Source organism: Chrysemys picta, chromosome 19 (genome assembly GCF_011386835.1).
Source record: "Chrysemys picta bellii isolate R12L10 chromosome 19, ASM1138683v2, whole genome shotgun sequence".
Taxonomy (NCBI): Eukaryota; Metazoa; Chordata; order Testudines; family Emydidae; genus Chrysemys; species Chrysemys picta.
Window position 1 is genome coordinate 20,279,377 of NC_088809.1, and position 25,736 is coordinate 20,305,112.

Sequence of the window (25,736 nt, forward strand, 5' to 3'; positions counted from 1 at the left end):
AACTTGAGACCATTGCTCCTTGTTCTATCATCTGCCACCACTGAGAACAGCCGAGCTCCATCCTCTTTGGAACCCCCTTCAGGTAGTTGAAGGTTGCTATCAAATCCCCCCTCACTCTTCTCTTCTCCAGACTAAACAAGCCCAGTTCCCTCAGCCTCTCCTCATAAGTCATGTGCCCCAGCTCCCTAATAATTTTCGTTGCCCTCTGTTGGACTCTCTCCAATTTGTCCACATCCCTTCTGTAGTGGGGGGACCAAAACTGGACGTAATACTCCAGATGTGGCCTCACCAGTGCCGAATAGAGGGGAATAATCACGTCCCTTGATCTGCTGGCAATGCTCCTACTAATACAGCCCAATATGCCATTAGCCTTCTTGGCAACAAGGGCACACTGCCGACTCATAGCCAGCTTCTCATCCACTGTAATCCCCAGGTCCTTTTCTGCAGAACTGCTGCTTAGCCACTCGGTTCCCAGCCTGTAGCAGTGCATGGGATTCTTCCGTCCTAAGTGCAGGACTCTGTTGAACCTTGTTGAACCTCACTAGATTTCTTTTGGCCCAATCCTCCAATTTGTCTAGGTCACTCTAGATCCTGTCCCTACCCGCCAGCATATCTACCTCTCCTCCCAGCTTAGTGTCATCCACAACCTTGCTGAGGGTGCAGTCTATCCCATCATCCAGATAATAAAGATGTTGAACAAAACTGGCCCCAGGACCGACCCTGGGCCACTCTGCTTGATTCTGGCTGCCAACTAGACATTGAGCCGTTGATCACTACCCGTTGAGCCTGACAATCTAGCCAGTTTTCTATCCACCTATCTATCGGTAGAACTCAGCAGTTCCTGGCTCCCTGGACTATGTTCCTCTGCTAGAGGAGCCTCTCTGTGCAGCACTCAAAAGGTGAATGAAACATACCTCTTCAAGGTTAACTCCCCATCTCCTTCAGCACTGTGGGTCCACACTTCTGAGCGATCCTGTTTTGTCTTTGTATTGCAAACTCCACCCTGTCTAATCAAATCAGTAGCACTAGGACCCAGGGGCAGAGCAGCAGGGACACGGAGTGGGGCAGGTAGTGAAATAAACTTAGGACAGGAAGTTTCTTTCAGCGCTTGGGAGGCGGGAAGTTTAGATCAGTTCATATTGGATCCTTGTCTGCTTCAGCAGAGCGAACTCAGAAGAGAAACAGAAACAAGGTCAGACTCATTTCTCCCGGGCTGTGTGGGGAGGAGCGCAGACAGCACCCCCTGCACACAGATATGTGCCTGCGGTGTATATTTCAATTCTTATTAATCCCATTAGTGATTTTAAGCTGCTGTCACACAGATCCGAAATCTAAGTTAAAAAACTCGTGGGCAAATCTCCTGCTCAGGAATACTGGAGTAAGATCCGTTACGTCATTGCAATAAGTCGAGAATTTATGTTACCGAGAGCAGCATTTTGTCTCTTGGTGTTTATTGGGTCTGAGTCTCATTTATACCAAGATCACTTTACACCGCAAAGGAATTGTGCCATTAATTTCCATGGGGCCGGGATTTCACCCTAGGAGGGTAAAGCAGCCACCGGTGCCAGAACTGGGCAGACCAGGGAGCCATGCCCTACATGTCCTATGGTCACCCTACTTTGTTAAAAAGTAGGGTGACCATATTTCCCAAAGGGAAAAATGGGGGCAGGAAGAGGCGGGGCAGAGGTGGGGTCTTGGGGGAAGGGGTGGAGTGGGGACGGGGCCTGGGATAGAGCGGGGGGTCAAATAACCCCAGGGAAATGAGGAAGCCGGTGTCTATGTACCCACTTACTATAAGGATAGTTACCTCTTGCTTAACACTCAACAGTAGTTCTCATCTTCTGGTAACCTCTGTCACATCCCTCTGCATGGTTTCATCCAGAATAATTCCAACACTGTTTCAGTAGATTGAACTCCCTAGGCAATAGATTTTATAACCCTTAACCAGCGTCTTGGCTTTGCATCCTTTCCATTTGGTCTCTTTGTTACAATAATTTTATACAAAGCTTTTTTTTTTTTTCACTTTGGCCATATGTGAATAGCTGCATTATTTATAATTGCATTTTAATAACATTAGAATTAAAAATAAAATGACCCCATCAGAGTGAAAGGTTTACCTTCTCAGAAGAAGGTACTTTCATGGGACATCCAGGTAGTGTCCTCTTGCTGCCCACACCTGTTGTTTTAAGTGAGAATTATCCTCTCTCTTGTTTCAGACACAGGATGGCCATGGAGGAGGAGTATCCATGTGTGGACCCGAACACTAACTATCCTGATGTGGTTGTAAAAGTTGGAAAAGTAATTTTTGGTGAGACATACAGGAAGGAAAGGAACAAACAACAGAGCAAGAAGAAACAGAGAGATAATATCTCCCAAGCAGCGTGTGCATTGTTGAACTCAGGAGGAGGTTTGATAGAGGCAGAGATTGAAAATGAGGGCTACAATGAAGGAGATGGACTTGGGAAGGATATAGAAGATTCCCTTATAGAACTTATTCCATCTCAAATGTTTGCAGACTACTTTGAAAGCATTAAGCAAAACAGCAAACTTTTAATCTTTGTTAAATCATGGAGAATTGAAGTTTCATCTTCATCTGATATTTCATCTTCATCTCAGATTTGCAGCCTGAAAACAGGCTTGTACCAAAGATGTGGCACTTCTGTTAAACTCATGAATTCTAGTGTTGCTGCACAATTTTTCAAAAGGAAGAAAGAGTGTTCCAGGAGAAGATCTGATGAGACAGAGCAAGGAGCTGAGAGAGCTGTACTGAATGGTGTTGAGGAAGAACATGACTCTATTGAAAATATTTTTAATGTACAGCACCTCACCCAGGGTGAGAAGCTGAACTTCTCTGAGTCAACGCGTGTTGACTATAAAGAGTTTCCTTCCACAGATAACCTGAACATCATCCAGAAAGACATTGAAGACAAATTACCAAAGTATATCTCTGCTTTTGCAAACACACAGGGGGGATATTTATTTTTTGGAGTGGATGATGAGAGGAAAGTTGTTGGTTGTAGAAAAGAGACTGTAACATACATTGAATTACTCAGGATAGTAGAGCGTGGCAGGCAGAAGGTGCGGCACGTCTTACATTTCTGCAGTTCTCAGCCAGAACTGATTGTTGTCCCTAAAATCCTGAATGTATGGGATAATACGGGAAACTTGTATGGCTATGTATGTGCTGTGAAAATTAAGCCATTTTGTTGCGCTGTGTTTTTGCATAATCCTGACTCGTGGATTGTGAAGGATGACCGGTTTGAAAGATTGATGGCCAAGGACTGGATGGACCTGATGACAACATCTGACCCAGGTCAAATTATTTTAAAAATAAAAATATCATAGTTTATTTTTTCCATATCAAAATTAACATCAGTATTTGTAGCATGGTAGCACCACTGGTGGCTTGACACGGAAGTGATCCTAAAATTTAAAGTCAATGGTGCTCCAACCTCAGAACACTTTTCTTAAAGTGACACTGCCAAGTTAAAATTCACACGTCTGTCTGAATATATTTTACCTTTTTTTTTTGTTATAACTTATAACCAAGGTTACCACATTTGAAAAACCAGTTTGTTTCCTGTGCTCATGAGACAACACTGTGTATAGAGCCAGTTGGTTTCTCTTGTTTGCACAGGTGTTTCAGACCACTTCCACTTTATTACTGAACATTATTGAGCTAAGGGAGAATCTGGGAGTGGAGGCTACAGAAGTCTTTTATTATTATTACCATTTATAATTTCTAGGAATAAATAGAAGGTGTCTTTCCAAAGCTCTAGATATCCTTAACATTTAAAAAAAAATAACAGAGGGAATCAAATATAAAATCAAACCCTCATCCCAATCACATGGTATAGGGCAGTAAATAACAAAAATTCTTACAGCATACGAAAAATACTCCACCCTCATTAAATAGTTCCTCTCTAGCAAGATTGCCCTCTGAAACCCCACACCCCCAATGAACAAATGAGCCTTTCAGCATGCCCTGAAGGATCAACAAATATGGACTATTTTGAACCAAGGTTGGGGAGCGAGTTCCAAAACTGAGAAGCCCGCATAGGGAATACCTTGCCAGCCACCCCCTCTGACTTCTGTCATGAGACTCAGATGCCTACACCAGTCTGAGCTCTGGTGGCGTGGCCTGAGGTGAGAAGTGTCTCTCAGTTTGGGAGATCGCATGCCATTTAGGACTTTATAGGTCAAAAGCTACACCTTAAACTCCATTTGGAAACCCAGAGACAGCAAGACAAGGCTGTGTGATATGCTCACTGCAAAATACGCCATGGAAGAAGGCGACTTATCCTTTCTCCACTGTCTTCAGTTTCTGGCTTGATTTAAGGTGCAGCACACTGTAGACACCCACTCTTGAGGTGACAAAATCACAAATCATGGTAGTGAGAGTCACAACCAAAAGATAAGACGTCAACCTTCTGGTTAGATGCAAGCAGAGAAAGCCGTTTTGGCTAACCCTCCAGCTGTGACTGGGAATCTAACCAGACGCCCAAGCAGCAAACAAGAATAGCAAACGGTGGACAAACAACATCTGTTAAGCTATGTCTTCATTACTAAAATAGGTGTCTTTATACTAAGATAGCTAACTCAAGATAGCTCTCTCGATGTAAAAACACATTTATACAAAGGCAACAGCAAAAACATGGCCTCACAGGGGCAGACAGAGTCTTTGTCCAAAATTCCAGTTGCGTTCCCACCTTATCAACATCTGATAACTGTTTTATCTGGATTGAGTCTCTCATCCATGTCCTAATATCAACCAGATGCAGGGAAACACAACAACCACATCATCTGAATTGGAAGAGACAGTATGAGAAAGCCATAGAGAAGATACCACAGCCCACATTTCCTCATTAACCCTCCTAGTGGCTTTATGCACACACTGAACACCAGGGAGAACAAACTGGAATCCTGTAGAACGACATGAGAGTGCTCTCCTACTCTTTAGGTCGGTTGCAAAGAGCATGCATTTATTGAATATTTGGTAAACACATTCTGTGCCAATATAGGTCCTTGCAGTATCATCCAACTCAATTTCAGCTGCATGTGCAAAAAGTGGGGAGGTCCCTTATCCTTAATCACATCACAAATGGTGGAAACTTTATTGACGACCAGCCTTCTCTTCATCAGCATGGATCAAAGATCAAAGTCCTTTTCTTCCAAGTTCACACTCCTGAGAGATAATTAAACAAGAAACCAATGGGAATGAAATCAGATATCTTGGTTCTGATTTACACTTGCTAATGACCTTTTCTTCCTGGCTTCCCCTACTTGCTACCATAGGCATAAGGGGACCCAAAGCCTTGCAATCAAAACCCCACCTAAGTGTCTCCATATCTCCAGTATGTAGCAGAATTATTCTATCATCTCAGCCTCGCTAAAGTGAAAGGACACTACTGCTGTGGCTGGGTACCCAAATAAAAACCTTCAGTTAAAATAAATAATCTCATCTCATTTTGAGAGTTTCCACATGGTGCTCACACTAGGCCAGTGCATTTACCATGCAAAACCCACAGCAATTCTGAGAGCAGCTTAGAGCATGCTGGGTAAAAATTCATATGGTGGTGATGGAGTGAAATAAGTGTATTAATATTCCCTTTAATTTACTTTTAAAGAGATTTCAGATTTAGCTGAAGTTCTGAAGACTGAGCTCAGTGTGTCAGGTGCGTCCCCACTCTCCAAAACCGTGTTTTCCAACAAAGGCCTCACGTGTCTATCTGATCTGCGAAAATCTCTATTTCCAGGTATGTCTCTTTGGATTGTAATGTTTTTTATTAGTCTATTTCTGGCATCTGGACATTGATTGACATAATGATTGAAGCATCCAGTTTAGAAATTATTAAAACTTAATAGAAAAAAATATATTCTATTCATGTAGAACACATGCTTTTTGACGAATTGAGGACTAAAGGCCAGGGGCGGCTCTATGCATTTCACCGCCCCAAGCACGGCAGTCAGGCAGCCCTCGGCGGCATGCCTGCGGGAGGTCCGCCGGTCCTGCGCCTTCGGCGTACCCGCCGCCGAATTGCTGCCTAAGCCGCAGGACCGACGGACCTCCCGCAGACATGCCACCAAATCCGCCAACCGTCAGGCCGCCCCCCACCCCGCAGCTTTCCGCCCCAGGCACGCGCTTGGAGCGCTGGTGCCTGGAGCCGCCCCTGCTAAAGGCAATGGGGACATATACATTGGTTAAAGCAGACCAATTGGTATGTCTTAACACTGACCTATCTGAATCCTCCTTATCTCTTTCCACACCCTGACTGGCTGAGTAAACTGTTTTAAACAGGACAGTAAATAATAATAATAATGAATTTCTCTTATAAATTTACAGAGGAATAATAGGTTTCAGAGTAGCAGCCGTGTTAGTCTGTATCCGCAAAAAGAACAGGAGTACTTGTGGCACCTTAGAGACTAACACATTTATTAGAGCAGAAGCTTTTGTGGGCTACAGCCCACTTCTTCGGATGCAGTAGCCCACGAAAGCTTATGCTCTAATAAATTAGTTAGTCTCTAAGGTGCCACAAGTACTCCTGTTCTTTTAGAGGAATAATAGTTTGTTGGAGTGCTTGTAAGAAAGTCAGGATGCTCCAGTAATCCAGTGACAAAGCAGCTTACCCAAGGACATGCAATGAGTCAGTGGCAGAAGCAGGATTAAAGCTCATGGGAACCTGGAAGAACAAGCACTGAGTTGGAATTTGGTGACCCAAGCATGTACAGCTCCCACTGAATTCAGTTGCAGTTATGAGTGCTCAGCACTTTTAAAAGTCAGGCCCAAAGTGTCCCAAACTGGGCACCCAGAAAATGAGGAATACGTAGTTTGCTGGCCACCTGTGGAAAATTATGAATTAAGAGACTTGGCCAACATCATGTTAAGTCTGTGGCAGAACCAGGGATAGAACCCAAGTCCTCAGGGCAGCAGTCAACTTCCTCCAACTATCAGACCATCTTTTCTCTTTCTGCAGTCTCCCACCTCATTCGTCTCACATCTTCCAGCACTGAAGGTAATGCTGCTATGCTAATTCACACCAACCCAGGAGCTGGCCCAGTAGATGTTAAGCAGTGTATCTCGTGAACCTTGTAACCAATACTCGTAATCCCTCATAATTCAAGCCTGACCCCAGATGTACAGTACCTTCCCTCTTAACCTGCGTATATTTGATTTTAAACCATTAACTTTAACAAAAATTTTAATTCTGTTGTATGGAGATGTGGCTTCCTTGACTCCCCATGTGAATTAGTCATAGCACCATTACCTTCAGTTTTGGAAGATGTGAGGTGAATGAGGCAGGAGATTGCAGAAAGAGAGAGCCACCCAGACTCCAGGCACATAGCCCCACCCTGCAGTGGGGAGCCAAGAGCCCAGGGGGGCAGTCGGGCTCTCAGCGGGGAACCTGGGGGCACCCACGGAGCTGAGAGCCTGCCTCTCAGTCCTCCCCCTGCCCCTCTTCAGGTGGTGGAAGCACTCCGGGTGAGGACGTGCACCACCAACAGGAGGGTTGTGTGGACATGAACCACCACAGTGATTACTGCAGTGGCTGTAAGTCGACTTAACATAGGTTGACTTAGGTTTGTAGTGTAGACATGCCCTGAGCAGAGGCGCCACGGTATTAGTGGCCCATGGAGTCTGAAATCCCCTCCCATCCCTACAGAGGGTCCCTACAGAGTATGATTGAGACTCACTGGTGGGTGATTATGGGCAGGGGGTTGGGGTAGTGTGTCAGGAAAGCTTGTTTGCTATTGCTCATGCTGTACTGGTTCTGTGTAAAATAAGACTTCGATCTCCAGAATTTGTTAATGTTTTTCTAATTCTCTCACTTTCTAGTGTATTCTAATAGAATAATATACACACCAGAAATCCTCACCAAAGGGCTGTTTTCCGAGTATCCAGGGCTGGAGAATTTAATGAACAAGCAAATGGGAGACTGTTTTCAGGGACTGTTGATATTTTCAAGGAGCTGGGCTTTTGATGTTGGATTGCAAAAGGATCAGCATGTTGTCTGTGATGCTCTGTTGATTGCCACAGGAAAACACCCAACGCTGTACACGGTCACTGAGAAGGACTGTTCTGTGAATATGTTTGAATATGCAAGACAAACTGCTCGTGCATTGAAACAGAAACTGGTAAATGTTGGGGGATACACTCAGAGAGTGTGTGTGATTCCCCGTCTCCTAAAGCTTGGAACCCATGAAGAGGGAAATACAGAGTTAGGTTTGCAAGTTAAGTACCCTGCTAGCTACAATGTATCCCAGAAGGATATAACAAAATTACTGAACTCACTTGTGATAATATTACTGGGTTTTAGGTCTTTTTTAAGTGACAGCCTTGGGTGTGAGTTTTTCAATCTCCTCACTGTTAAACAATATGAGATACTTTCAAAAGATCTCCACAAATGCAGGAAGCTGTTTATCTATGGCCTGCCAGGAACAGGGAAAACAATAGTGGCCCTGAAGATCATCGAGAAGATAAGGCACATGTTTTGCTGCCACTCTGATGAGATTCTCTACATTTGTGAGAACCAGCCGCTGAAAGAGTTTGTGAGGTGAGCATTTTATAGGTAACTCAAAACTGTGTCCTTAGTTAAATAATATTAAATGTCAAATTGATCCCTCCATTGGCACATGGATGTGGAAACGGCACCTCTGTGGGTCAGCTAACCTCTTGCACACCAGAGGGGATTCACCTCTAGGGCTGGGACGGCTGGGTTTCTATTGATAGGCTCCGTTGGAGACTAAACTGGGGAAGGTCAGCTCTGATTTCTGCGGGATGTTGTACAGAAGCCTGGCTGGCAGAGGCTGTAGCTGGGATGTGCTAAAATCAGTGCATCTCCTGCTTGCTTTTATTTTGTAGACCAGTGATTCTCAAACTAGGGCCGCCACTTGTTCAGGGAAAGCCCCTGACAGGCCGAGCCGGTTTGTTTACCTGCTGTGTTCGCAGGTTCGGCCAATCGCAGCTCCCAGTGGCCACGGTTTGCTGCTCCAGGCCAATGGGGGCTGCGGGAAGCGGCGGCCAGTATGTCCCTCGGCCCGCGCTGCTTCGTGCTGTTCCCATTGGCCTGGAGCGGACACGGCAGGTAAACAAACCGGCCCGCCAGGGGCTTTCCCTGAACAAGCGGCGGCCCTAGTTTGAGAACCACTGTTGTAGACTTCAAGGCGCTCCAGTTTAGGAGAAGTTGCAGCCCTCTTTGGTGCATGTATGGTACAAAATTACATATCTGAATTCCAACACTGATACAGCTGCACCAGCACTCACAATGGTATAGACACTATTGTCGATGGGGCTCAGGTGTTTCAGTAAGTTGTTGTGTTGACAAAGTGCTGAAGTGTTTGAGAGCCTGGTCTATACAAATCATAGAATCATAGAATCATAGAATATCAGAGTTGGAAGGGACCTCAAGAGGTCATCTAGTCCAACCCCCTGCTCAAAGCAGGACCAATTCCCAGCTAAATCATCCCAGCCAGGGCTTTGTCAAGCCGGGCCTTAAAAACCTCCAAGGAAGGAGACTCCACCACCTCCCTAGGTAACGCATTCCAGTGTTTCACCACCCTCCTAGTGAAATAGTTTTTCCTGATATCCAACCTGGACTTCCCCCACCGCAACTTGAGACCATTGCTCCTTGTTCTGTCATCTGCCACCACTGAGAACAGCCGAGCTCCATCCTCTTTGGAACCCCCCTTCAGGTAGTTGAAGGCTGCTATCAAATCCCCCCTCATTCTTCTCTTCTGGAGACTAAACAATCCCAGTTCTCTCAGCCTCTCCTCATAAGTCATATGCTCCAGACCCCTAATCATTTTTGTTGCCCTCCGCTGGACTCTTTCCAATTTTTCCACATCCTTCTTGTAGTGTGGGGCCCAAAACTGGACACAGTATTCCAGATGAGGCCTCACCAATGTCGAATAAAGGGGAACGATCACGTTCCTCGATCTGCTGGCAATGCCCCTACTTATACAGCCCAAAATGCCGTTAGCCTTCTTGGCAACAAGAGCACACTGTTGACTCATATCCAGCTTCTCGTCCACTGTGACCCCTAGGTCCTTTTCAGCAGAACTGCTACCTAGCCATTCGGTCCCTAGTCTGTAGCAGTGCATGGGATTCTTCCGTCCTAAGTGCAGGACTCTGCACTTGTCCTTGTTGAACCTCATCAGGTTTTTTTCTGCCCAATCCTCTAATTTGTCTAGGTCCCTCTGTATCCGATCCCTACCCTCTAGTGTATCTACCACGCCTCCTAGTTTAGTGTCATCTGCAAACTTGCTGAGAGTGCAGTCCACACCATCCTCCAGATCATTAATAAAGATATTAAACAAAACCGGCCCCAGGACCGACCCTTGGGGCACTCCACTTGAAACCGGCTGCCAACTAGACATGGAGCCATTGATCACTACCCGTTGAGCCCGACGATCTAGCCAGCTTTCTATCCACCTTACAGTCCATTCATCCAGCCCATACTTCTTTAACTTGGTGGCAAGAATACTGTGGGAGACAGTATCAAAAGCTTTGCTAAAGTCAAGAAATAACACATCCACTGCTTTCCCCTCATCCACAGAGCCAGTTATCTCATCATAGAAGGCAATTAGGTTAGTCAGGCACGACTTCCCCTTCGTGAATCCATGCTGACTGTTCCTGATCACTTTCCTTTCCTCTAAATGTTTCATAATTGATTCCTTGAGGACCTGCTCCATAATTTTTCCAGGGACTGAGGTGAGGCTGACTGGCCTGTAGTTCCCCGGATCCTCCTTCTTCCCTTTTTTAAAGATGGGCACTACATTAGCCTTTTTCCAGTCATCTGGGACCTCCCCCGATCGCCATGAGTTTTCAAAAATAATGGCTAATGGCTCTGCAATCTCACCCGCCAACTCCTTTAGCACCCTCGGATGCAGCGCATCCGGCCCCATGGACTTGTGCACGTCCAGCTTTTCTAAATAGTCCCGAACCACTTCTTTCTCCACAGAGGGCTGGTCACCTTCTCCCCATGCTGTACTGCCCAGTGCAGCAATCTGGGAGCTGACCTTGTGCGTGAAGACAGAGGCAAAAAAATCATTGAGTACATTAGCTTTTTCCACATCCTCGGTCACTAGGTTGCCTCCCTCATTCAGTAAGGGGCCCACACTTTCCTTGATTTTCTTCTTGTTGCTAACATACCTGAAGAAACCCTTCTTGTTACTCTTAACATCTCTTGCTAACTGCAACTCCAAGTGTGATTTGGCCTTCCTGATTTCACTCCTGCATGCCTGAGCAATATTTTTATACTCCTCCCTGGTCATTTGTCCAATCTTCCACTTCTTATAAGCCTCTTTTTTGCGTTTAAGATCAGCAAGGATTTCACTGTTTAGCCAAGCTGGTCGCCTGCCATATTTACTATTCTTTCTACACATCGGGATGGTTTGTTCCTGCAACCTCAATAAGGATTCTTTAAAATACAGCCAGCTCTCCTGGACCCCTTTGCCCTTCATGTTATTCTCCCAGGGGATCCTGCCCATCTGTTCCCTGAGGGAGTCAAAGTTTGCTTTTCTGAAGTCCAGGGTCCATATTCTGCTGCTCTCCTTTCTTCCTTGTGTCAGGATCCTGAACTCGACCATCTCATGGTCACTGCCTCCCAGGTTCCCATCCACTTTTGCTTCCCCTACTAGTTCTTCCCTGTTTGTGAGCAGCAGGTCAAGAAAAGCTTTGCCCCTAGTTGGTTTCTCCAGCACTTGCACCAGGAAATTGTCCCCTACGCTTTCCAAAAATTTCCTGGATTGCCTGTGCACCGCTGTATTGCTCTCCCAGCAGATATCAGGGTGATTAAAGTCTCCCATGAGAACCAGGGCCTGCGATCTAGCAACTTCTGCTAGTTGCCAGAAGAAAGCCTCGTCCACCTCATCCCCCTGGTCTGGTGGTCTATAGCAGACTCCAACCACGACATCACCCTTGTTGCTCCCACTTCTCAACTTTATCCAGAGACACTCAGGTTTTTCTGCAGTATCATACCGGAGCTCTGAGCAGTCATACTCCTCTCTTACATACAACGCAACTCCCCCACCTTTTCTGCCCTGCCTGTCCTTCCTGAACAGTTTATATCCATCCATGACAGTACTCCAGTCATGTGAGTTATCCCACCAAGTCTCTGTTATTCCAATCACATCATAATTCCCTGACTGTGCCAGGACTTCCAGTTCTCCCTGCTTGTTTCCCAGGCTTCTTGCATTTGTGTATAGGCACTTAAGATAACTCAATGATCGTCCCTCTTTCTCAGCATGAGACAGGAGTCCTCCCCTCTTGCGCTCTCCTGCTTGTGCTTCCTCCCAGGATCCCATTTCCCCACTTACCTCAGGGCTTTGGTCTCCTTCCCCCGGTGAACCTAGTTTAAAGCCCTCCAAATGGTTACATTGGTGCTAGAATGGTGGCGTAACTACTCCCATGCTTAAAGTTAGCCACGTTCTTAAGTACCTTACTGAATCGGGACCTGGATCAGCGCACATCAAAATCATGTTGAATGTTCTCTTTTATTGGGTAGAAAGAGAAACATTTGCCAGTCTGTGACCCGATTCACCTTCTTTCAGGGGTGTTATAATCAATTAGTGAGGCACATAGTAGTTGATGAAGCCTAGAATTTCTAGTCAAAGGATAGTGAAGATTGGTACACAAAGGCTGAGCAACTCACAGAAGGAAATGATGGTCACGAACGTGGTATTCTCTGGATTTTCCTGGACTATTTACAAACAAGCGACACTTTTTTCTGCGGTCTTCCACAGCCAAGAAAACAATATTCTCAGGAGTGGCTAACCAAAAGGATCCGGAATGCCACTCACATATACAATATCATGCTACAAGAGATGAAAAATATTGTAGAAAATCCACAAATAGATATTCCTGATAAGAATTTAAAAAGGGCGCTAAAGAAAGCTGAATGTGGCCACCCCCTGCCAGGTGATTATAGGGAAAAAGAAGTGTAGATGAAGCTACTGTAGACTGTAATACTGGGAACTGTTTGGTTAAAAGGCAACCACCCCACAGGCTTGTCTTCTCAAGTAGCAGGCACCTCCCCCTTGTTAAAGGATATGAAGCTATTCTTTTTCTAGGGTTTATCAAATAAGTGATGTGTAGCACCTGCATGTCAAAGCCACAAAAGCTAAGGTGGGAGCCCCTTATCACTCCTCCCCCTCCTCTCTTCAAAGAAGAGAGCCTCAGTTTCAAACCCACAAGAATTCTAGAAACATTGTGATTTGAAATTGATTTTTTTATAAACATTCTAAAGTCTTAATTCTTTTAATTTTCATGTTAATCAATGGAATAAAGCATGGGATTAAAGTTAAGCACATGCTTAAATGCTTTGAGGAATTGTAGTCATAGAGTATCAAATCTCATTACCACATGGCTTCATAACATACCAGTTCAATTTGCCTTTCCTGTGATGATCAGAGTCTTCGATTCATCACCAACCAGAATTTGTAGCGTTTGTGAGAAAAACAAACCTGAATTTATGGTGTGTCCTAAATATTCAAAAGCACCAGTGAAAAGCATGTAGCAAGCTTCTAAAATTAATCTGTCATAAATCTGAGCAGGCATCCTGAAGCTGGGACATTCAACTGAGAGTCATGAAAAACACGGAGTGGACTGTGAAATCTGGTCTTTTGTGGGCTTTTACCCTCTACTATCCCAATTTCACTGGGGAGACCAGTGTTTCTCAAATTGGGGGCCTAAAGGAAGTTGTGGGGGGGGGTCACAAGGTTATTTTAGGGGAGGTCCACAGTTTTGCCACCCTTACTTCTGTGCTGCCTTCAGAGCTGGGCGGCCACAGAGCGGCGGCTGTTGGCCAGACACCCAGCTCTGAAGGCAGCATCCCACCAGCTGCAGTGCAGAAGTAAGAGTAGCAATACCATACCATGCCATCCTTACTGCTGTGCTGCTGCCGGCAGAGCTGGGCGGCCAGACAGCGGCGGCTGCTGACTTAGGGCCCAGCTCTGTAGGCAGCAGTGCAGAAGTAAGAGTGGCAATACCATACCACGCCATCCTTACTGCTGTGCTGCTGCTGGCGGTGGCTCTTCCTTCAGAGCTGGGATCCCGGCCAGCAGCTGCTGTTCTCCAGCCACTCAGCTCTGAAGGCAGCACTGCCACCAGCAGCAGAGCAGAAGTAAGGGTAGCAGTACCGCAACTCCCCTGCAATTACCTTGCAACCCGTCCCCCTAAATTCCTCTTTTTGGGTCAGGACCCGTACAATTACAACACCATGAAATTTCAGATTTAAATAGCTGAAATCATGAAATTTGCCATTTTAAAAATCCTACGACCGTGAAATTGACCAAAATGGACCGTGAATTTAGTAGGGACCCTATACATAACACACTTGAGGTGTGTAGATTTCTGGTATAATTCTGTGATCAAGGTATGTGGGTATCTGGGATGCATGTATTAGTCTTGGTAAGAGTCAGTTTTTTTCTTAATAAAGTCAAAGTTTTAATGAGATGGGAATTTGTTTTGTTGGTATGCTGCAAATCTACAGAAGAATGATTGAACTGACATCATTCAATCTAAATTGATAAATATTAGTGTGTGTGCTGCAAAGTACTTCTCTAAATCTTATCAAATGTTTTATTTATATTGTAGAGGGAAAGGCATTTGCCAGTCTGTGACAAGAGTAACTTTCATGAGCAAGGACTTTGAAAAGGTAAAACATATAGTAGTTGATGAAGCTCAGAATTTCCGGGAAGAGGATGGCCGTTGGTACAGTAAGGCGGAAGATATCACCCAAAGTCATAATGAGCCTGGCGTTTTCTGGATCTTCTTGGATTATTTACAGACAAGTCACCCTTACAAATCTGGTCTTCCACCTGCACGTCAGCACGACCCTATGGAATCACTAACCAAAATGATCCGTAATTCCAGGGAGATATACAGCAACATAAAAAGACAAATGGAAAGGATTGTACAAGATGAAAAATTAGGAGATCTTCCTTATGTGCAGTTAAAAAACATGTTAAGGAAAGCCACATGTGGTCACAATGTATCAGGTGATTATACTATAAAAACAAACTTAAATATGAAGGAAATAGCAAATGATGTGGCTAGACAATGTTTTAGCTATTTACAAAACGGCTACTCAGAGAAAGACATTGCTATTCTGTGCAGAACCGATAAAGATAAAACAAAATATGAAGACATATTAAAAAGAGAAATGAGGAAATTCAAGCTAAATATAGTTTTCCAAGCAGCAGATGAAATACAGGGAAAGCATATTACTCTTGACAGCATCCGTCGCTTTTCTGGCCTAGAAAGGAGCATTGTGTTTGGTGTCAATCCAGTCCCTACCCAGGAGGAGATTTCTGACAACCTTTTACTCTGTGTAGCATCCAGAGCTAATTTACACCTCCATTTGCTGTTTGAAAAGATCCCCAGTGGTTACTAAGGAGTTGTTTAATAACCCATCTAGGGTTTGCCTAAGATTCAAGTACTGCATAAAGCAGGGGTGGGCAAAACTTTTGGCCTGAGGGCCACATCTGGGTGGGGAAATTGCATATAGGGCCATGACTATAGGGCTGGGGCGGGGGTTGGGGTTCAGGGTACGGGAGGGAGTGCGATGTGCAGGAAGGGGCTCAGGGCAGGGGGTTGGGTGCAGGAGGGGTGTGGGGTTGGGGTGCAGGCTCCAGCCTGGCACCGCTTACCTGGAGCAGCTCTGGGTGTGTGCTCCTTGCCTGCCCTGGCTGCTCCAGGAAGCGGCCGGCACCATGTCCCTGTGGCCCCTGGGGGAAGGAGGGGCAGAGGGCTCAGTGTGCTGCCCTCGCCTGTGGGTACCTCCCCCAAATCTCCCATTGGCTGCGGTTCCCCGTTACCGGCCAATGGGAGCTTCGGGGGAGGTAGCCGCAGGCGAGGGCAGTGCGGGGAGCCCTCTGCTCGCCCTTCCCCAGGGGCCGCAGGGACATGGTGCTGGCCTCTTCCCAGAGCTGCGCGGGGCCCACGGCGACACAGGGGTGGCAATCCCGCAGGCCAGATCTAAAGCCCCGACAGGCTGTATCCGGCCCGTGGGCCATAGTTTGCCCAACCCTGGCATAGAAGATGAGCTATATTAATTATATAGTTTTTGGCCCATGGTTCCAAATTTGCAAAAGGGAGACATTTCACACCCCGTAGCTAATAAACTCCCTGAGACCTGTCGATGCACAATATAAACAGAAATAAAGTTACATGGCAGGCAATGGGCAATTTGAACCCCTGTGGGTCCTAACTGCCATTGAGAGTTTCCATAATGGACTAGTGCAGCATCTTGTTTAAACTTTGGTTGCATGGGAATGAACTGACGAGTGGTAGGCAACATAAGTGAGTGCAAGGATTGGAAGAGTTCCTGGGTTCTAGTCCTCACCCTACCACTTCCCCAAGGTTACACTGTGCAAGTAAACCATTTGAGCCTGATTTTTCAGAAGTGGCTTCTGATTTTCGATTCCTGGGTTGTTTTTTTTAGGTGCCCAGGGTTAGATACCTAGGCTCCTACATCCATATTTAGAGTATTAAAGAAACATAACTGGGTTTTTTGAAAGGTGGTTAGCACTCAAAACTCCACTGGAAGTTAATTGGAGCTACAGGTACTCAGCAACTCTGAAAAAGAGGATTTTTTATATTTAGGAACCAAATTTTAGATACCTAGCTTAGAAATGTTTGGCCCTATGGACATGTTTTCAGATATGTTGATCACCCACAGCTCCTACTGGAGTTTTAGGTGCTAAGCACTATTGAAAATCAGGTCTTGCATTTCGAAAGCTGGGCATACAAAATGAGAGGCCAGTTTTGAAAATGTAGAACTTAGTCTCTGCCTTGTGTTGGAGATAATACTTACCTGTCTTCCCCAGGGGTGTTGTGGCTTCTTTAAAGTTTGGGGAACTGTTTGAAATCCTCTGGAGGGAGACGTTAGAACATTAGAAAGCATTAATGTTATTGAGCAACTGGAGCGGACTTCAAATTCAAATATTTGATTTCAACATTATTCTTTGATGCTGCAGTTGGTTCCAAGGGCAGTTAGCTCCCAAGGTAGCCAGCCCAGATGGAAAGCTACAAGGCAACCAGAGAACCCTGGAGGAGGAAAGTTTGGAGTGATGTAATCTTGAAAGTTATTTTGCATAGGACAGGACTGCATGGCCCAAGTAGGGTGACCAGACAGCAAGTGTGAAAAATCGGGACGGGGGTGGGGGGTAATAGGAGCTTATATAAGAAATAGACCCCAAAATCAGGACTGTCCCTATAAAATCGGGACATCTGGTCACCCTAGGCCCAAGGAAACTTTGGTAGCCTCGGAATATTAGGGGTGAAATCCTAGCCCTCTTAAGTCAGTGGAGCTAGTTCACCCTAGGTTTGAACCTTAGAATGATGAACTTAAGATGCTATATAAAACATTTTTAGGGTAACCTGTGAGAGCAAACAAAGGTTTGGTTTGGTTACTCAACGCAAACCAAACCACTTATTGCATTTGGCTCATAGTTCAACTTGATTTGTATTTAGGAATAAGTAAATAGCAAAACTGATTAATTTGCACTTATTTTTGAGCGAGGGAAAGCTTATTCAGGTCTACTTACATTCACAACTAACTAGAAAAGTACAGCCCTGGGTCTTGGGTCTTTGCTGGGTTCTCTTTTCTTCATTCTCATTCAGAATTTTGGTCCCCTCTTGAATTCGACATCTATGTTCTATAGCCAATGATTGCCTACATCTTTTGGAATTTGATAACTGAGTTATTTAGCAAAATATGTGGAAGATTTTCATTTTAAGAGAAGTGAGTAGATGCCCAAGATTTACATCAGGTCATGATTAAACTCAAGGGAAGGCATTGTGTTCAACTAGAGTCAGCCTTGATTGGGAGTTTGCACCCAGTTTGACAAATGTGTTGGTTTAGATATCCTTCTGATCCTCAAATAGCTACAGCTTTCAGTAAACTTTTTCCATCTGCTTGGGCTGGGAAACTGTACCCTTTACTTTGTGACCTCCTGCCTGAATCACTGCAACTCACTGTACGTAGGATGATCCTGTCTACCTTTGCAATACCTGCTACTGGTCTAGAACTATCTATCTAGGTAGCTGTATGGCCACCCAATCACTAGTATCTGAGCATCTATATGCAACAGCAGAGTCTTCTCAGCAACTGTGCTCTGCAAAGAATTCCATGTCATATTGAAAGTCTTGGTCTTAGCTTGAGCCTAATCCACCTTTCTGTCCACTGGAATGATCTCCTCTGGGCAGCTGCATTCAACCGGTATTATCAAACTATCAGACTTGCTGATATAACTTGAGAGTGGAAGATAGAACCCCCCTGACAGTCAGTTCAAGATCCAGGTTTCTATGCCCCAGCCTGAATGGAGTTTTACTCCAGGAATGAATTTGGCACAGTGACTTTTTTGGTTTTAGCTATTCTGTGCCTATCCTTATAGGAATGAACTATGACAGCATTAAGTGTTTGTCTAGAATTTTTGGTTGTGTTTTAATTGGCTGCCAGTTAACTCAAACTAAACAACGTAATTGTAAATTCTAATGCAGAACCTCCATAATGTTCAACTAGGAATAATGTTTGTGTCCTGGGTCTAGATTAGCGTTTACAATGCAATGTATTATTTCCGGGGTTTTCAGGCTGTGGGTCACAACCCCGTGAGGAGGGTGAGAAAGGAGGTTGGCGAACAGGTTTCATGGAGGTCACGAACTCACTCCTTTTCGCCTTCCTTTACCCATTTCTCAAAAAAAATGTTTCCAGCCCTCACACTTGTGCACTGTAAATAGATTCACTGATGCCTGCTTGAGTCTGCAGACAGCCTAAAACAATAGCTCTAAGAGGTGTGAACTGCCCAGTTCATCTCTTATCAATGCCCTGTGGATTCTGCCACTCTGAGGCCAGGGGAACGTGGCATTTTTCCAACAGGACAAAGAATTCAGCATTTTTGCTAATGGCACCACTTTGCTTTCTGGTTCCCTGCTGAGAACCTGCCTGCAGCTACTTCTTGCTCTCAAACTTTCCTCTTGAGGGGTAGTTAAGTGGATTACGGTGCCTGCTCCCTGGATTGTTCCACGCAGCCAGGCAGCAGGATGGTCGCAACTACGGTCCTATTTCCCCCCTCTTTTATGTATCTATCATTTGCAGCCTGATTTTCTTGTCTGGTGGACTAATAATTAAACCAGATTGTAGTAAGAAAAATAATAAACCAGATTCATGATCATGTAGCACATAATTTACCATTTTCTATAAGACTATTGATTTTCTGCAACTATGAAATGTTTTTATACATGCTTGGATTCAAATTTAGAGAACTGTAGGCTAAGATCGCATTTGTTAATATGTCAGGTGTTTTCTTTCATGGATTTAAAATGGGTCCATGCTAACTACATTACTTGTCTCAAACATAAAGAATCTGTCTGTAAAATCACATGAAATAAATCTTCATTTACAAATTGCTGTGTTTGCTTCTCATTCTGCTGCCTTTCTCTCCTTCACAACCTCCCCAATCTAACCAAATATGTGTATCTCAGGGTGAACCACTGGCCATCCCATTAGAGTTGCAAATTGGAGGATTGAGCCAAAAGAAATCTGATGAGGTTCAACACAGACAAGTGCAGAGTCCTGCACTTAGGACAGAAGAATCCCATGCACCGCTACAGGCTGGGGACTGACTGGCTAAGAAGCAGTTCTGCAGAAAAGGACCTGGGGATACACATACACCCTGCTCTCCTCTGTATGGGCCACTGTGTGCTTGGCCCTGCCTGGGCGTGCAAGGTCACAAAAGTACAAGGAGCTTCACTTCAGTGTGCAAGTGCCAGTCAGAATTGCAGTCCCTGTGTAACAATGACAGACCCCGGTCATTGCCGGGCCTCTGGATCTTAGTGCATGAGCCTCTGCTACATGAGCTAAAAGAAGGGCTGTCGAGTGATTAAAAAAATTAATTGCGATTAATCGCACTGTTAATAATAGAATATCATTTATTTAAATATTTTTGGATGTTTTCGATATTGTCAAATATTGATTTCAATTACAACACCGAATACAGAGTGTACAATGCTCACTTAATATTTTTGATTACAAATATTTGCACTGTAAAAAACATATTGTACCCGGCGTCGCAAGCTATTTATGTGCCAGATCCGCTAAAGATTCATATGTCCCTTCATGCTTAAACCACCATTCCAGGGGACATGTGTACAGGCTGATGATGGGTTCTGCTCGATAATGATCCAAAGCAGAGTGGACCAACGCATGTTCATTTTTATCATCTGAGTCAGATGCCATCAGCAGAAGGTTGATTTTCTTTTTTGGTGGTTCGGATTCTGTAGTTTCCACATCTGAGTGTTGTTCTTTTAAGACTTCTGAAAGCATGTTCCACGCCCCATCCCTCTCAGATTTTGAACGGCACTTCAGAGTCTTAAACCTTGGGTTGAGACTGTATCCTTAGAAATCTCACATTGGTACTTTCTTTGCGTTTTGTAAAATCTGCTGTGAAAGAGTTCTTAAAACGAACATGTGCTGGGTCATCATCTGAGACTGCTATAACATGAAATATATGGCAGAATACAGGTAAAACAGAACAGGAGACATACAATTCTCCCCCAAGGAGTTCAGTCACAGATTTAATTAACACATTATTTTTTTAACGAGCATTATCAGCATGTCCTCTGGAATGGTGGCTGAAGCATGAAGGGGCATATGAATGTTTAGCGCATCTGGCATGTAAATATCTTGCAATGCCGGCTACAAAAGTGCCATGCGAATGCCTGGTCTCACTTTCAGGTGATATTGTAAATAAGAAGCAGTCAGCAGTATCTCCCCTAAATGTAAACAAACTTGTTTGTCTTAGCGATTAGCTGAACAAGAAGTAGGCCTGAGTGGACTTGTAGGCTCTAAAGTTTTACATTGTTTTGTTTTTGAGTGCAGTTATGTAACAAAAAAATCTACATTTGATTGTTACATGTTCACGATAAAGAGATTGCACTGCAGTACTTGTATGAGGTGAATTGAAAAATACTATTTCTTCTATCATTTTTACAGAGCAAATATTTGTAATAAAAAATAATGTTAAGTGAGCACTGTACACTTTGTATTCTGTGTTGTAATTTAAATCAATATATTTGAAAATGTAGAAAAAGATCCAAAAATATTTAATAAATTTCTATTGGTATTCTACTGTTTAACAGTGCGATTAATCATGATTAATTTTTTTAATCACAGTTAATTTTTTTGAGTTAATCTCATGAGTTAACTGCGATTAATCGACAGTCCTAGCTAAAAGCCATATGGCGGGTGTAAGAACCGCAGGTGTAAAACTGTCTGACTGCCAGCCCATGAATAGAGGAGATACAAGCCCTCCTACCCTCCAAACTCCCCTTCTGCTGGTGTATGAATCTGACCCATGACCTCTTGGATCTCCCTGGTGTGTGTGTGTGGGATGGAGCTTCACAGTGCTTCCAACATGGGCATGTGCCTTAACAGCACGGTCTGCTCCCATACATGTTAGCCCTTCCCAGTACATATTCAGACTCCTTCTCACTCTTCCAGTTTGTAATTATCTTTGCTCTCTGTTATTTACATTACACTCATTTCGCTCTCTCTCCTCCCCCCGCCCTCATCCCAGTATCACAGCTCTGTTCACTGACCCACACTCTCATACGTAGTGTGGAAAGTCAAAGCTCTCACTCCACCGTATGAGGAGCTGACGGCCTGCACAGCATAATAAAGTTAGGAGCCCGTTACTCTCCCCAACTTCCTTACATCTCACTAATTAATGGCAATGCAAATGAATGAGTAAATGACAAGCAAGAGCGATTTTGTTCTGCAGCTACACTTTAAAATGGCCCCAAGGGCATTACAATAAAAAGGGAACAGCAGAGCACATGCCTCCCAAAAGCACCTCCGAGGTGTGCAGTGCAAGGGGTGATGAGAGAAATCAGAAAAGCAGCTGTCTTCAGTCATCTCATTGTCAGATGGAGTCTAAAGGCACTTAACTCTGGATCTAGAAGGATCTGCTGCAATTAGTGTCCTAACGCGGCAGCGGTTTGAAGGAACTGAGGCTGCAACAGGCGTCACTCCCCCTTTTATAGCTGCACTCTCAGAACACGCTCCAACATTGAGGGAAGGGCGAGGTGCCCAAACAAGCCCTGCTACTAGAAGGTTCCATCGTCCTGCCTGTACCCAGTCAACCCATCCCAAGAGCAGGAATATGCTGAGTGTTATGGACCAAAATGTAGGCGCTCTGGCCTAGTAGTCAGAGCAGGAGTCAGGTGTAGTGGGTGGAGCAGGTGTTCAGGGGTCAAGTCAGAGTCAGAACCAAGAATCTAGGCTGAGGGCCAGAGCCGAGATCAGATGCCAAATGCCAGAGCCAAGGGTCAAATGGGAGGCAGGGTCAGAAGTTGGAGGCCCGGATCAGAACCAGGACGGGTAGCTGAGGATTGGAGGTGAGATGTAGGGGCAGGAGGAGAGGCAAGGACCCAGCATGGATGGGACCAGGAGTGAAAGCATGAGCCAGGAGCAGAGCAGGAATCAGGAACAGGGCTGGGTGCAGGTCCAACACAGGCACCATAGGAACCCCCCCTTTCTCAAACTTCCTGTGCTGCCTCCTGGCTTAAATAGTGAAGTTGGACCAATTGGTGGAGCCAGACAATCCTCCACTCAGAGCTCCCGTCGGTGGTGCCTTGGCTGGGGCTACCGTCCTAGTAGCTTAGATCCCACCAGGGTTCAGTAGACATTGGCAGCTGTCTGGGGACTCCTAGGCCAGGGTTCAGGACCTAGGACACCACACAGAGGACACTCAAAGAAGAATTGCTACAGACTCCCAGCAGAACTGAGCAGGCGGAACAGCTGGGTCAAAAGGAAGAGAAGATCCTAGTGGGGAAATGGATTAAAAATAGCTCTTCCATAAGTCACAGACCAGAATGGTCCTGGTCCAGGAGAATGTCTCAAGAGTGGCAGGCTTTAAAAAGACCATTATGAAAGAAAGGCCAGGACTGATTCCTGTGGGACACCAGCGGAAACAAACCCTGTTGAAGATGATTCCGTGCTCAAAGTTACATTTTGAGACCCAACAGTTAGCAAGTTTTTAATCCATTTAATGTGTGCCATGTTCATTTTGTATTGTTCTAGCTTTTTAATCAAAACACTGTGTGGTACCAAATCAAATGGCTTACCGAAGTCTAAGTATACTAGACACAATCAACTCCGGTTTAAATAAGGACTGGGAATGGTTGGGCCATTACAAACATTGAAATCTATCTCCCCTTGTAAGTATTCTCACACTTGTTATCTAACTGTCTGTCTGTGCTGGGCTAGCTTGATTATCACTTCAAAAGTTTTTTTCTCTTAATTAATTGGCCTCTCAGAGGTGGTAAGACAACTCCCACCTGTTTATGCTCTCTGTATGTGTGTATATATATCTCCTCAATATATGTTCCATTCTATATGCATCCGAAGAAGTGGGCTATAGTCCACGAAAGCTTATGCTCTAATAAATTTGTTAGTCTCTAAGGTGCCACAAGTCCTCCTGTTCTTCTTTTTGCGGATACAGACTAACACGGCTGCTACTCTGAAACCTTTCATTATGCAAGGCACTGCATTTAGCCGTATGGAGTGGAAATCCATCAACCTCATGAAAAAACTCGTACAGATACAGACAGACATCATCTTCCTTTCCAAATGCAAGCAGATGGACATCATACCAAAAGGACTAAAGGTAAAAAATCCATTACAATCTACATATCACACAGACTATGCTGAGAGACTGTGTCACACACTCTCAAAGAAACTGCGAAATCACCTGATCAGCATCCTATACAGCAAACAGGGAAAGATTAAGAATGAGCTCTCAGAACTGGATACTCTCATAAGAAACCAACCTTCCACACAAACTTCCTCATGGATAGACTTTACAAAAACTAGACAAGCCATTTACAAGACAAACTTTGCCTCTCTACAAAGGAAAAAGGACACTAAACTATCTAAACTGCTACATGCCACAAGCAGCCACAACAGTAGTTCCCTTAACCCACCCAGCAATATTGTTAATCTTTCCAGCTATACTCTTAGCCCAGCAGAAGAGTCTGTCCTATCTCGGGGCCTCTCCTTTTGTCCCTCCAGACCCATGAATATGATACAGTTCTGCGGTGACCTAGAATCCTACTTTCGACGTCTCCGACTCAAAGAATATTTCCAACATACCTCTGAACAGCATACTAACCCACAGAATCCTCCCTACCAGCGTCGACGTGCAAAGGCTGAAATTGTGGAAAAGCAACATCACTTGCCACATAACCTCAGCCATGCAGAACACAACGCCATCTACAGCCTCAGAAACAACCCTGACATCATAATCAAAAAGGCTGACAAAGGAGGTGCTGTCGTCATCATGAATAAATTGGAATATGACCAGGAGGCTGCTAGACAGCTCTCTAACACCACATTCTACAGGCCATTATCCTCTGATCCCACTGAGGATTACCTAAAGAAACTACACCATCTGCTAAAAAAACTCCCTGACAAAGCACAGGAACAAATCTGTACAGACACATGCCTAGAACCCCGACCAGGGGTATTCTATTTGCTACCCAAGATCCATAAACCTGGATATCCTGGACGCCCCATCATCTCAGGCATTGGCACCCTAACATCAGGCTTGTCTGGTTATGTAGACTCTCTCCTCAGACCCTACGCTACCAGCACTCCCAGCTATCTTCGAGACACCACTGACTTCCTGAGGAAACTACAATCCATCGGTGATCTTCCAGAAAACACCATCCTGGCCACTATGGACGTAGAAGCCCTCTACACCAATATTCCACACAAAGATGGACTACAAGCTATCAGGAACAGTATCCCTGATAATATCACAGCTAACCTGGTGGCTGAACTTTGTGATTTTGTCCTCACCCACAACTATTTCACATTTGGGGACAATATATACCTTCAAGTCAGCGGCACTGCTATGGGTACCCGCATGGCCCCACAATATGCCAACATTTTTATGGCTGACTTAGAACAACGCTTCCTTAGCTCTCGTCCCCTAACGCCCCTACTCTACTTGCGCTACATTGATGACATCTTCATCATCTGGACCCATGGAAAAGAAGCCCTTGAGGAATTTCACCATGATTTCAATAATTTCCATCCCACCATCAACCTCAGCCTAGATCAATCCACACAAGCGGTCCATTTCCTGGACACTACTGTGCTAATAAGCGATGGTCACATAAATACCACCCTATACCGGAAACCTACTGACCGCTACACTTACCTACATGCCTCCAGCTTCCATCCAGGACACACCACACGATCCATTGTCTACAGCCAAGCTCTAAGATATAACCGCATTTGCTCCAATCCCTTGGATAGAGACAAGCACCTACAAGATCTCTATCAAGCATTCTTAAAACTACAATACCCACCTGCTGAAGTGAAAAAACAGATTGACAGAGCCAGACGAGTACCCAGAAGTCACCTCCTACAAGACAGGCCCAACAAAGAAAATAACAGAACACCACTAGCTGTCACCTTCAGCCCCCAACTAAAACCTCTCCAGCGCATCATCAGAGATCTACAACCTATCCTGAAAGATGATCCTTTACTCTCACAGATCTTGGGAGACAGACCTGTCCTCGCTTACAGACAACCCCCCAACCTAAAGCAAATACTCACCAGCAACCACACATCACTGAACAAAACCACTAACCCAGGAACCTATCCTTGTAACAAACCCCGATGTCAACTCTGTCCACATATCTATTCCAGTGACATCATCATAGGACC

General features: G+C 44.8%; 1 protein-coding gene across 2 annotated transcripts in view; it reads left to right on the forward strand.

Moving 5' to 3' along the window:
* LOC101943064 (protein SLFN14) overlaps positions 1 to 25,736 on the forward strand; it is an 85,465-nt gene that overhangs the window by 6,384 nt on the left and 53,345 nt on the right. Inside the window, exons 2-5 of one of the 2 annotated variants that reach the window (XM_065572995.1) lie at positions 2,217 to 3,313; positions 5,628 to 5,756; positions 7,835 to 8,552; positions 14,594 to 15,504. The exons of the other annotated variant lie outside the window; for it this stretch is intronic. Coding sequence (XP_065429067.1) covers positions 2,224 to 3,313; positions 5,628 to 5,756; positions 7,835 to 8,552; positions 14,594 to 15,392 — 2,736 coding nt within the window. The 5' untranslated portion in view covers positions 2,217 to 2,223 and the 3' untranslated portion in view covers positions 15,393 to 15,504. Of the gene's footprint in view, positions 1 to 2,216; positions 3,314 to 5,627; positions 5,757 to 7,834; positions 8,553 to 14,593; positions 15,505 to 25,736 lie in introns of those variants that run through there. 2 annotated transcript variants of the gene reach the window in all.